Genomic DNA, 13777 nt, shown 5'->3' on the forward strand with positions numbered 1-13777 from the left:
GCCCTTCCTAACACTGACTGCTTTAGAGAGTGTGCTGGGTGCTTTTACATGGCATGGCTTGGGCACTTCTACATGGCACCCTTGATCATATCACAGGATGCATCAAGGGTAATATATGCTTCAGAAGACCTGTTGAATCAAGTAAAACCAAAATTGTAGCTGTGGCCAGTGCCTCCTGACTGGCTCCCGTTCTGGTGGCACGTAAAAAGCACTCACTACACACTTGCAGTAGTTGTTAGGAAGGGCATCCAGCTGTAGAAACATTGCCAGATCAGACTGGAGCCTGGTGCAGCTGCTGGCTCTCCAGACCTCAGTCAAACCATCCAACCCATGCCAGCATGGAAAACAGACATTAAAGAATGATGATGAAGATGATATATGTATATATATATATATATATATATATATATATATATATATATATATATATATCTTGGGTCATCCCATAAATAATGCATTTTTTTATACATCATTTATTTTTCAAAATTAAGATAAACAATGTTCTATTTTAATCTAAAATATACTCTCCTTCATTTTCTACAATGCCCTTCCAGCTATCTGGTACACTTGCTAGGTCCCTCTTCCAAAATTCACTTGTCTGTAATAAAAAAAAACTTTCCTCCAGTAGTGTTCTGATTTCGTCTACAGAATTCATATTTTTTCTGTCCAAATTATTTTCAATACTATGAAATAAATGATAATCAGATGGGGTAATGTCCACAGAATATGGTGGGGTATCGTTTTTCATTCAAACTGCTCCAGCTTTGAAATGTCATCCTCGCTGTATGTGGCTGAGAATTATCCTGATGGAAGAACACCAAAGATGGCCGTTTTTCTTCTACTGCTGACTTAAGCCATTCAAGTTGCTCGTTGTAGATCTCCTTTATTGTTTGGTTTGGATTTAAAAGTTCAAAGTGGACTAAGCCCTTCATATCCCACCAAACAGATGATAACACCTTGCATGGCTGAAGACCTTCTTTTGGTGCTTCTTCTTTCCCTACCCACTCTCTTTGGCACTTGACATTTTTATAGAGAACGCATTTCTCATCACCAGTCAGTATTTGGTCCCAAAAAGGTTCATTTATGAGATGTGACAGTAAAGAGCACACATTCACTCGCTGCACATGATTAGACTTGGAAAGTTTGTGAGGAACCCATTGACCCAATTTGCTGACTTTTCTGATGGCACGTAGGTGTCGAATGGTTAAATGACCAAATCCAAGCTTCTCTGCTAGTTCCTCAGCAGTTACGATGCGATTTTGTTCCACCAGGGTTAGCAAGACATCCTTGTTGAGCTCTACAGATCTTCCAGGACAAAGCTCATCTGCTAGGCTGTAGTTTCCAGCTCACTAGAACTACCATTGACACTGGCTTATGCTTATTGCCCGATCCCCATACACTGCATTATTATTCCTTGCACTTTTTGTTGTGTTGTTGCCTTTACTGAGCTCATAAAGCAAAACGTGCCGAATATGCTCCATTATAGCTTTGAAAAAGGTAACTTGTTAGAATACAACTTCACTTTTCAAAACTTACACTAAGAATAAGGACAAGGTAAAATTATTACCTGCTTTTATGGCAAGTTAACACCAGTAGTTTATCCCGTCCCCCTCCAACTTTTAGTTCATACAATTGAAAAAACCTGCATTATTTATGGGATGATTCAATATAAATATATATATATATATATAAAGGCCTCTCGCTCAGGATGAAAGGTAGACTGTATGATGCATGTATGCAAACTGCCATCCTACACGGCAGAGAAACATAGGCCATGACTGCTGAGGACATGTGTAGGCTTGAAAGAAATGAAGCTAGTATGTATGAAACTGGATGTGTAATGTTAGTGTACATACACAACAGTGTAAGCAACCTGAGAGAAAAACTGGACATAAACAGCATCAAATGTGGAGCGCAAGAGAGACGACTGTGCTGGTATGGCCATGTGCTATGTATGGATGAGGACAGCTGTGTGAGGAAGTGCCATTCCCTAACTGTAGAAGGAACCTGTGGAAGAGATGGGATGAGATGGTGAAGCATGATCTTTGTACATTGGGCCTCACAGAGGCAATTACAGGAGACCGAGACCTTTGGAGATATGCTGTGATTGAGAGGACCCGACAACTAAAGTGAGATTGCAGCCATGGCTGATGCCAGTGTTGCATGTCCGGCCCATTTAAGAGTACACATGATGTGTCGGGTGATATATGCCCGAGAAGACCTGTTGATTCAAGTAAAACCAAAATCGTAGCTGTGGCCAGCGCCCCCTGACTGGCTCCCGTTCCGGTAGCATGCAAAATGCATCATCGAACATGGCCGATGCCAGTACCCACTGCCAGTGGTATGTAAAAAGCACTATCTGAATGTGATCGATGCCAGGCCCATCTGAATGGCTCCCGTGCTGGTGGCACATAAAATGCACCTACTACACTCTTGGAGTGGTTGGTGTTAGGAAGGGCATCCAACTGTAGAAACATTGCCAGATCAGATTGGAGCCTGGTGCAGCCGCTGGCTCTTCAGACCCCAGCCAAACCATCCAGCTTATGCCAGTATGGAAAACAGCCGTTAAACGATGATGATGATGATGATGATATATGCATACACACACACACACATATATATGCTATCATTATTTATGCCTTCTCATATTTACCAATGATGCCCACCCCCATCCCATTCATCGTAGACACCCTTATGTACCTCTAACCTCCATCTCTGTCACTATATATCATCCTCCTTTCTGAGCTACTTCTAGCGCTCACTTAACCCACTAACCTTCTCCCATCAACCACAACTGTACTCTTGTCCATCACTCACAAATTCACCTCTACCCCCATCTCTAACCATCTGTTCCTCTCTCACACCCTTATAAAATAACCCACCCTCTTCTCACCTCTGATTTATATTCTCTCTTACACCCACTTCCTTGCTTCTTGAGAGCTCACTTTGACATCTTGTCACCACTATCTCTAGTTTCTTTCTAGCTACTCCCACTCACCCTTATATAATGTAGGGTTGCCATGTACCTCCTCTATAGTGCGACACCTGTGCTTGTCCCTCTATTATACTTTAGGTTTTTAACACCAGACACAAACTACCTCCTTCGCTCTCAAATATACTCTTCATTCAGTTAAGGTCTTTTCTCTTTTCTTATCTTCCATATTGTTTGGCAACCTCTCCAGTGTCAAAGCCATGAAAATGTCTACTATACTGTAAAGTGGTTGACATTAGACATCTACTCTAAAATGAAAATGCTGCTGCTGCTATTTATGTAATGGACTCTCCCATTGAAGAATGGATTCTCCCATTGAAGGCAACATATGACTGTTAAGTTTTTGCAAAATGACTTGCACAAATGATTTGTTGATAGCGATCAAATGTCTGTGCTGTGCATTAGCTCACATTCTCCATCAAATCGACATTGCCTCAAGAGATGCACAGTGCACCATGCGTCAGATGTTGAAGTGATCACAGAGCAACGTGAGGTGAAGTGTTTTGCTCAAGAACACAATGCACCACTTGATCTAGGAATTGAAACCACGATCTCATGACTGTGAATGCAACACCCTAACCACTAGGCTATGCATGCTCTGTCTGTCTGTCTGTCTCTCTCTCACACACACACATATGACATAAGATATGGACTTAGAGAACTGTGTAGTTATCACCTCCCATATATCTCCTGACATTTTATGGTGTGCATACATATAAACGTGTGTGTGTTCATATATATATTGGTACATATTGTTTGTTTTTACATGGTTTTATACATACTATACGTACTTATACATATCTACAGATATATGACACACCCACCTCATCACACACACACACACACACTTGCAAATAAAGCCATCTGCTCCTTACAGTCAATTGCACTGAATGTGTTTATTTTGTTCACATACACATTCACTATGTCAACTTCAGCTGTTTGTTGGTGACTGTTATCAACCTGTCACAGCCAGCATCTGTCAATAATACCATTAAAGCATGTAATAAATTATTAAAATAACAAAGTGTGTGTTTGAGAGAGAGAGAGAGAGAGAGTTCATCTGCCCATCTATAGCACTGATTGTAAAACGGAAATATATTACAGTAAGTATACATAGAATATTAATGTCACCTTTCAGAAGGTAGAGAGATTTATTTGCGATACTTTTGTGGGTTGGCTATGTTGCCCTGAACCAAATCAGTCCTTATTCTAAGTTAGAGTCCAGGTTGGAGGACTACATCTCACTTGTATGCTTTACTTTTGCTAAGTTTTCAATGGCTCGATGCCTTCCCTATTGCCAAGTGCTTTCGATGTATCAAGGGCATTATGCCATGGTAGCAGCACAAGAATGGTTGCCAAGTACTTGGAAAAACTAGGAAGCCCTCTCTACTCTATAAATGTTTCCATTTCCTACCAATGGATATGTGGGTATTTAGAAAATACCTCAGAGTGATAAACCTGTCCTACTTAGATACAGGCTGCTCTCTGCACCTGTTCAGCCATCCTGCCAGGGATATGGTGAAGTCATGGGACTGCAGCATGGTGGATTGTGAAGGGGTAGCGGAGGAGCTCAACTGAGTGAACAGTGCTTCTTACATTGATGCTGAGCAGAGGAATCCTAGAAGATCAATGGTCAAGATCACCAAGCCCTATCAAGAGAGTTAACTGCAATGCATCCATAGGGGCGGTGTCCATGGTTGTTTAATCAGCTAATGAAAGTTTCACTATGACTCAAACTCTCAATATAAATTCTTAATAATGGAATTGGATGGCAACAGAGAGTCATGGGAATCCATGAAAGCAGCGCAACTGAAAAGCGATGTACCCCACCACACACACACACACACACCTACACAAATCGGTTTCATCACACTTCAGTGTTCTGGTCACTGATACAATTCTACAGTATTTACTGAAATGTACCTGGTATTTTGTGTTGTTTCTCAGGGTCATCATCATCATCATCATCATCATTGTTTAACATCCGCTTTCCATACTGGCATGGGTTGGACGGTTTGACTGAGGACTAGTGAGCCAGAAGGCTGCACCGGGCTCCAATTTGATCTGGCAAAGTTTCTACAGCTGGATGCCCTTCCTAACGCCAACCACTCAGAGTGTAGTGGGTGCTTTTACGTGCCACCAGCATGAGGGCTAGTCAGGCGGTTCTGGCACCGATCATGCTCAAAAGGTGTTTTTTACATGCTACCTGCATGGGGGCTAGTACGGTGGCATTGGCAACGACCACGCACAAATATTGTTTTTCACGTACCACCGGCACAGAAGCCAATCTGTGGCCCTGGCAATGATCACACTTGGATGTGCTTCTAACGTTCCACTGGCACAAGTGCCAATCGTGCAGTACTGTCATCAACCACGTCAGCGATTTTGATTTGATTTCACTTGCCTCAATAGGTCTCCGCAAGCAAAGTTTATTGTCCAATGAATAAGTGGGTAGAAGGGGAATAGAGTCAAATGCTGATAGTAAAGAAGCTAGGTGTATTAAGGTTTTATTGTTGAAGCTGCCATGTGGTCAGTGTTTGTAATAAGGCTTGTAAGGAGATTGAATGTAGTTGTCTGAACTCTTGTTACACGTTGGAAAGAAGCGTGCAAGTTGATGTTGCCAAGAATTAATCTTTGAACTGTTTCAGAATGTACATAGCAAAGTACAGATGATGCTTCTTTAGCCGAGATTCTGCTAGGCTTCAGAATAGTTATAATTTTTGTCTAGGTTCTGAGCATTAAGTGGTTTTGGAATTAATGTTTGGAGTGTGTTAATTCTTAAAGTCCTGTAGTATTTTCTTAAGATAAACCTCCCAGTCCTGTTAGAAAGTAAAGACTTGGATGAAATACAGCCAGTTCAATATAAAAACCATAAAAATATAACTCTAAGAATTGTTGATATACATTGAGAATGTGGTTTTTACCTATTAGTTGTTGACTGATTTTTACCTATTGTCATGTCACTTTCACCTACCCAGATAAGTTGATTACAGGTAGGTGTTTTCACACATATTTTCAAGATACCGATTCCTGCACACAGATTTTCTGCCTGAGAGCAGAATTTGTGTTCTAGTAATCTCTTTAACTTGAAAGTTATACAACTATAATCAGGAATAGCAATCCACTTCATCTCCTTCACTGATGTGATGAAGTGGGTACTGCTATACCCATACATTGCTCATTCAAATGCAAATTTCTTTATGAAAAAAAAAATTGAAGAAAATCCTCTATGGGCTTTGTTCAAAGGTTTTGTGGGGTTCAAATCAACAAAGACAACATCAATGCAATGACCAACTCTATTCTGAATCAACAGATTACAGAGTCACTTAGATCACTGATGTGTATGGATGATATTGAAGTATCACTCATTTTCTCCAAGTCCAATCTCTCTTTCTCTAGTTATATCATTAATAAATAATATCACTGAATTCTAACTCACTGCTTGGGGTTATTAAATGCCATGATGCTCAAAAACCCTTTGCTATCATAGGTATAAGGCCGGAAGTTTTGAGGGGGGGGGGATAGCTGATTACATTGACCCCAGTACTTGATGGTACTTATTTCATCGATCCCATACAGTTGAAAGGTAAAGTCAACCTTGGTGGAATTTGAACTCAGAATATAAAGACACGAAAACCCAGTTAAGCATTTTGTACAGTATGCTAACAATTCTTTCAGCTTGCGACCTTAAAATGCTCAAAAACCAAAAGAAGGAAGCAATTCACACAATAAAATGCAAATAAAATCTTTTCACAGGAAGATCTTTCTAAAACAAGGCTGAAATTTTTTTCTCATACAGAAGACAGCTTAGTTCCTGACTTCAACCGTAAACAATAACACTATTTGAATTATGGTTATATGCGTCAAGACCAAGAGTTAATTCCTAGGAATCCATTTAGGGTTATATTTAGTTAGACTTTGGTGTTTTATCAGATGAAAGAAAGGGATTATGGCCGAGGTGAATGATGTGTATCATGCAACTTGTGTTTCAGTCTTATTTGAAAAGGTAAAAAAAATAATGTTTGACAAGTGGGCTTGCTAGTTTGTTTTTGTGAGGGTATATTATTTCAAGTTATTGTATGATGTGGTGAGGCAATGACAAGTGACTGAGACTTTTGGTGCATTGCTGTGCTTGAGAAGACACGTCATGCTTAGTGAAATTGTGGTTGTGGCCAATGCCAGTGATGCGTGAATGGTACATATGCTGGTGACATATAAAAGGCACTCATATCAGTGACATGTGAAAGGCACCCAGTACACTCTGTGGAGTTGTTGGCATTAGGAAGGGCATCCAGTCGTAGAAACCAAGTCAAAACAGAGTGGAGCCTGGTACAGCTTGCCAGCTTACCATCTCCAGTTAAACCGTCTCATCCATGCCAGCACGGAAAAGATGTTAAATGATGATGGTGGTGCTATTTCCGTTGGCAGTGATTTATTGGAGGTTTTATTTGGGATGCAAATGTAAGCTAGTTTACTGCAATTCCTTGGATTATTATCTGTTTGATGCCAAGTTTTATTTCTGTTTAGAGACTAATTAGTGTGTTGAGTTTGAGGCTGCCTTTCATCTTTATCAGGCTGGATCTTTCAGCTGCACAATTTACGCAACATTTTTCTTTTGCCTTGTGAGATGCACATTTTGAAATTTGCAAACATAGGTAGGTGCATTTTTGGAAGCAAAGCATACAGACACAGATGTGGATAGGTATGCGAGTGGTTAGGTGTGGCATGCACAGGCACAGGTGTAACAGTGTGGTAAGTTTGTTTCCCAATCACATGGTTCTGGGATTAGTGCCACTGTGTGGTACCTTGGACCAGTGTCCCCTATTATAGCCTCAGGTCAGCCAAACCATTATGAGTGGATCTGGTAGATGGAAACTGAAAGAAACCTGTCATGTGTGTATGTGTGTGTGTGTGTATGTCACTGCCTCTGTGACTTGACATCGTGTGATAATTGTAAACAAGTGTCAGTCATGAAAGTGGTGTTCTTCCTTTCCAATATTCTGCAAAAACATGTCCAACTATGGAGAAATATTACCTTAGACAGAAACAGTTAAGGATTGGTGACATGAAGATGTCACGCATCACTGGCATTGGCCACAACCACAATTTCACTAAGCATGACGTGTTTTCTCAAGCACAGCAATGCACCAGAAGTCTCAGTCACTTGTCATTGCCTCATCACATCATACAACAACTTGAAATAAAATACCCTCACAAAAACAAGCTAGCAAGCCCACTTATCAAACATTCAGCTGCAGAAAATCGTCCTCAACTTATTCCATTTGACCAATGCAAGCATGGAAAAGTGGATGTTAAAATGATGATGATAAAGTATATTTATGTACATGTATGATCTATGCAAGTGTATAATAACTTACAAAGGAATTTAAATCTCTTTGATTTCACTTGAAATAATTAATAAACACGAGAAACTTTTGGGAAGTAATTGGTACATCACATAATTAGACACATATACAAAGTTTTTAATGTTCTATTATATTTAACTCTTTCACTCTCAGATTTCTTTTGAGGTACATTGCTTTTGTTTCAATTAATTTTGAAAATACTGAAAGATTTAGTAAAACAATTTTGCCATTATTAAGTTGGTGTTGGGAACACAAGTTAACATGAAATTTTGATGAACAATTTTAACTTAGATTACTTTAAATCAGTAAATTTATATCATAGAACCAGGGGCAGTTTTGAGCAGATTAGTATCAAAAGGGTTAAAAGCTTTCCTACAGTTATACAGAAAATGGTTTTAACAAGCATCAAAATATTTATTAGACATTTTATCTTTAAAGTAGGTCAAGGCTATTTTAAATTTGGATTGAAGTAATATAAATTGCTAAACATTACCACCAATTAATATAAGGAATTAAAAGCAAGAATTCAAGTCAGAAAGTAGTGTTGAAAACAAAATTAATGTTAGCTGTGTTAACTGCAAGGTTGTTTGAGTAATTGTAAAATTCCAAAAATTTGATTTGGTTTTACAGCAATGATGACAACAACTGTATAAATATTCTTAATCACCTTAAACAGTTGATAGATGAAAACAGACATATCGGATGTTCCATAAAGAGCATTGAATTTGAATTGGGCAACATTTTTGTGTCTTGAAGTTAGAAGGCATGTTTTTATCATGTTTGCTATCTCTCTTCACTCCGATTAACAGTTTTTGTTTGTTTCTCCGAATAGTGTGCAGTGTGTCATGGAGCACTTTACAACTGAGCAATGCATTCTCATTGCGAAGACATTTTACCAAAACAGAGAAAGTGCAATGCAAACAGCTTGAACATTTCGTACCATTTTGGGAAGAAATGAAGTACCCCACAAGTCTACGATTCGCAGACTAATGACAAAGTTTAAAACAACTGGTTCAGTTGCAATGGCCAAATCGCCTGGGCAGAATCATTCTTGTCGGACAGAGCAACAGATTGCTGTTGTGCAAGACAGTGTCACTCTGAGTCCAGGAAAATCAATTTGCCGATGTTTGCAGCAGTTGGGCATGCTAACCACTTCATTACATTGAATTTTGCATAAAGATCTCCATATGCATCCTTACAAAATTCAACTTAGGTAACATCTTCAGCCACCTAACCACAGGAGGTGGAGGAAATTTGCTGACTGGGTTGTGGAGAGACTTGCAGCTAACGGAATTTTGCCAAAAAAACCATCTTCAGTGACAAGACCCACTTCCACTTTAGTGGATTTGTCAAACAGAACTGCCAGATTTGGGGAAATGAAAATCCTCCAATAATGCAAGAGGGTAAAATGTATCCACTGAAAGTGACTGTGTAGTGTGGTTTTGGGGCAGGTGGAGTGCCTGGGCCGTTCTTCTTCGAAAATGATGAGGGGAATGCAATTACCATTAATGGAGAACATTACTGAGACATGATATCAATTCAGTTATGGGTGAACTTGGAAGATACGGAGATTGACAACCTCTTGTTTCAGCAGAATGGAGTGACCTGCCACACTTTGTGTCAAACATTTGCTTTACTCCATGAAAAATTTCCACAATGAGTGATATCCTTGCATAGTGTCCAGCAATGGCCACCAAGGTCCTGCGATCTTACCCCTTGTGATTTCTTATAGGGGTATGTGAAATTACAGACATACATCAAGAAACTATGCACAATTCCTGAACTCAAGGCTGAAATCAGGCATGTGACTGGAGGCACTGGGCCACTCATCTTTGAGAGAGTTATTGGAAATTTCAAGGAGCACACAAACGCATGCAGACACAGTGCAGGTAGACATATGACTGATATTGTGTTCCGTATCCAAACAGGAGACGTAACTCATTAGAAATATGCAGACTATAACCATGTTTATACTATTTCATTTAGATTATTCACCTTTCAAATTTGGTGCCCTTTATGGAACACCCTGTATATTATCATGATGATGATAGGGCTGTTTAGACAATTAGGTCATCAAACTTTTGATTTGTTAATATAGAATAGCCATCATGGGTTTTAATTGCAGCAATAGAGGTAAAAGTAGAAGTGGCAATGATGAACAGAATAGGGGATGTCTGTATGACAATTAAACAAGAACTCGAAATAAAATAATGGTTTCATGAAAGATCTAAACAATTTCAGTAAAAAGCTTTGTTAAAGTGAAAAAGCTACATCCATGAAGATGTGAAAAATTGATAAACATTGTAGAAGAGTTTGGAAATACCAAAGTTCCCTTGATAGAATCAAATGAATCAAAAACAGAATAAGACTTTCAAAGTAGAACAGAATAAAAAAAAAAGGGCTGGGTGTGTAAAACAAAAAGAGGCCTTTTACCTTGTTTGCAGATTCTAGAGATTTTATCAAAGATTTCAATTCTCCACTATTCAGTTCCAAGGTTGTGTTGACATTCTCCTCCCCGTCTCGGCTTTGTAAGTCAAGCTGACACAGAGGTTCATGTATGGTACCAAGTTTATCGCTAGACATAACTAACTGATAAAGAAAATTAAGAGAAAAAAAGAAAACAATACAATTATTCAGAAAAGCATTTAATAGCAAGTTTCATGGAATGTCAGCACCCCCCCCCCCCCATAGTATGAAATATAATAAGAAGAGACCTAAAAATCTCTACAGTTAAAGTGTTGATAAAGTTTGCTTTGATATTAGTTTCAGTCTCAATATAAAGTTACTCTTTTTCGTCTCCTTTTAACCTGAGTCAGAGCTGTTTTCTATGTTAACATGGGTGAAGTACTGCATGAACCCATCCTACAGCTAAATCATTCACATATGATGTAGCACTGGAACATCATTTTATAAGTTAAGATAAACTGAAATAAAGCACATGATGTGAAATAAAGCAAATGGAGGCTTTTTTTAGTAGTTTGGATGAGGACTGAACCCATCTATTCCATTGTTATTCAACAACATTCATTCGCTTCATCCACCATCATTAGTAACTTTAGGCAACTTATTAGTCCGTTAGCATTTAATCTGGCCAGATACTCTACTTGCTTAATGCTAAAACAGACCAGATCCACCCTATCACACCTACTCTACAATGTCATACTAAAAATATACAAACATATACAAAATATACAATATATAGGCGCAGGAGTGGCTGTGTGGTAAGTAGCTTGCTAACCAACCACATGGTTCTGGGTTCGGTCCCACTGCGTGGCATCTTGGGCAAGTGTCTTCTGCTATAGCCCCGGGCCGACCAATGCCTTGTGAGTGGATTTGGTAGACGGAAACTGAAAGAAGCCTGTTGTATATATATATATATATATATAAGTGTGTGTGTATATGTTTGTGTGTCTGTGTTTGTTCCCCTAGCATTGCTTGACAACCGATGCTGGTGTGTTTACGTCCCCGTCATTTAGCGGTTCGGCAAAAGAGACCGATAGAATAAGTACTGAGCTTACAAAGAATAAGTCCCGGGGTCGATTTGCTCGACTAAAGGCGGTGCTCCAGCATAGCCACAGTCAAATGACTGAAACAAGTAAAAGAATAAAAGAGTAAACACACTACTGAAATGTTGAAGCTATAAGATAATGTGTGATTAATTCAAAACAATGTGAATAAATAAGTAATGCATTTGACAAAGAAATCTGAATGCTAAAGGGTTAAAATGAAGATGTGTGTTCAGGTACAAACTTATTTGCATAATAATAATATAAAGGGAATGACTAGACAGTAATCACTGGACATGCATGGTTATGGATGAGCTATAATTTATTGATACTTTATTAATAATGGCGGCGAGCTGGCAGAAACGTTAGCACGCCGGGCGAAATGTGTAGCCGTATTTCGTCTGTCGTTACGTTCCGAGTTCAAATTCCGCCGAGGTCGACTTTGCCTTTCATCCTTTCGGGGTCGATAAATTAAGTACCAGTTACGCACTGGGGTCGATGTAATCGACTTAATCCGTTTGTCTGTCCTTGTTTGTCCCCTCTGTGTTTAGCCCCTTTGTGGGTAGTAAAGAAATATATACTTTATTAATACTCAAGTAACTAAAGAATAGATATGTACTTTGCTCAGAGGTAAAACATGACTATAGTAAAGTTTGAACTTGGTATCATGTGGCTGGGATTATAACACTCGACACACACACACACACACACACACACACAAAGCTGAGTATCCTGTTGTTGCTAGGCAATTTTCACAATAGAATGCCTTGGTGGACGTTTGGAAGAGCATGCCCACATAAGTTGGGTTTTCTCCAATTTGACAGGGATTTCTCAAATTTTTTTTCACCAGACCCTTGCAAATGATGTGGGGAAGCTTTTTGAAATGAATTTTTTAAACTTGATTCCCACCCACTCCTGGACTGATTTTGTCCCCAAATTTTTTTTTTTTTTTTTGCATTATGCACTTAAAAACAATGGGAGAAGCCTTGTTGGTTAAAAAAATCCCCACTTCCTTTATTTTCAAACAGAAAATGAAAAGTAATTAAAAAAACAAGAGAAATTTTTCATAATTTTTTTGTTAAGCCTGCCCCACAAATCCTAAAATTTCAGCTTATTATTGAAACATTTTTTAATCACAGTTTTAAATTAAAGACAGTCCAGATCTGTAATTTGTTTCTGTTTATAATTTCCAAATAATTTCCAAATGAAAAAGTGTGTGATTTAAGGGAGATTTAGCTACCATTTCTAGTACAGCCCATGACCACCTGATACCTTCCTCGTTTCTTTGTCACCCTAACATGTATTGATGCTCTTCAATATTTTTCTCCCCATAAACACATAAAGATGATGTGGAAGTAACGGTTTTGTTTAACTCAAGGGTGGTCCATTGATGAGTAATAGCAAAACAAAAATTTTGTAATTTAAATTTTTAACCCTCACCCCACACCAAGCAAGTCTATGTGTGTGCATGCATGCGCATGTATAAGAGAAACCATATCTACAAACAGAACAGTATGCTATTAAAATAAATTATCTTTTCCATACCCTTTTTAAATCACTCTTGTCCTCATGAAATTCTTAACATACATGCATACACACACACATTCTCTCTCTCAGTGTGAGCAATACATGTATACAGAGAGCGAGGGAGTGTTTTATATCCTGGTGTTGGATAAATAAATCTAACAAAGCAAGGGGAAAGAAGTATTTATTGCTCACCAATGAACTGCTTTGCCAACTCCATAATTGTTTATTTTATAGCAATGTGTCAGTCCACTTTTAGTCACATGGGGGCGGTTGGAAGCCTTCCACAACAGTGTGACAAATATATAGAGAGAGGGGATGAGTTTGTGAGAAAAATGAAAGAGATGGAGAGAAAGAGAGATATTTTCTGCTGCTAACACATCATCATA

General features: G+C 38.8%; 1 protein-coding gene across 1 annotated transcript in view; it reads right to left on the reverse strand.

Moving 5' to 3' along the window:
• Positions 1 to 13777, reverse strand: part of LOC115218469 (COMM domain-containing protein 8) — a 117822-nt gene that overhangs the window by 4940 nt on the left and 99105 nt on the right. Inside the window, exon 4 of the mRNA XM_029788303.2 lies at positions 10792 to 10947. Coding sequence (XP_029644163.1) covers positions 10792 to 10947 — 156 coding nt within the window. The remainder of the gene's footprint in view (positions 1 to 10791; positions 10948 to 13777) is intronic.

Source organism: Octopus sinensis, linkage group LG13 (assembly GCF_006345805.1).
Source record: "Octopus sinensis linkage group LG13, ASM634580v1, whole genome shotgun sequence".
NCBI classification, from domain to species: domain Eukaryota; kingdom Metazoa; phylum Mollusca; class Cephalopoda; order Octopoda; family Octopodidae; genus Octopus; species Octopus sinensis.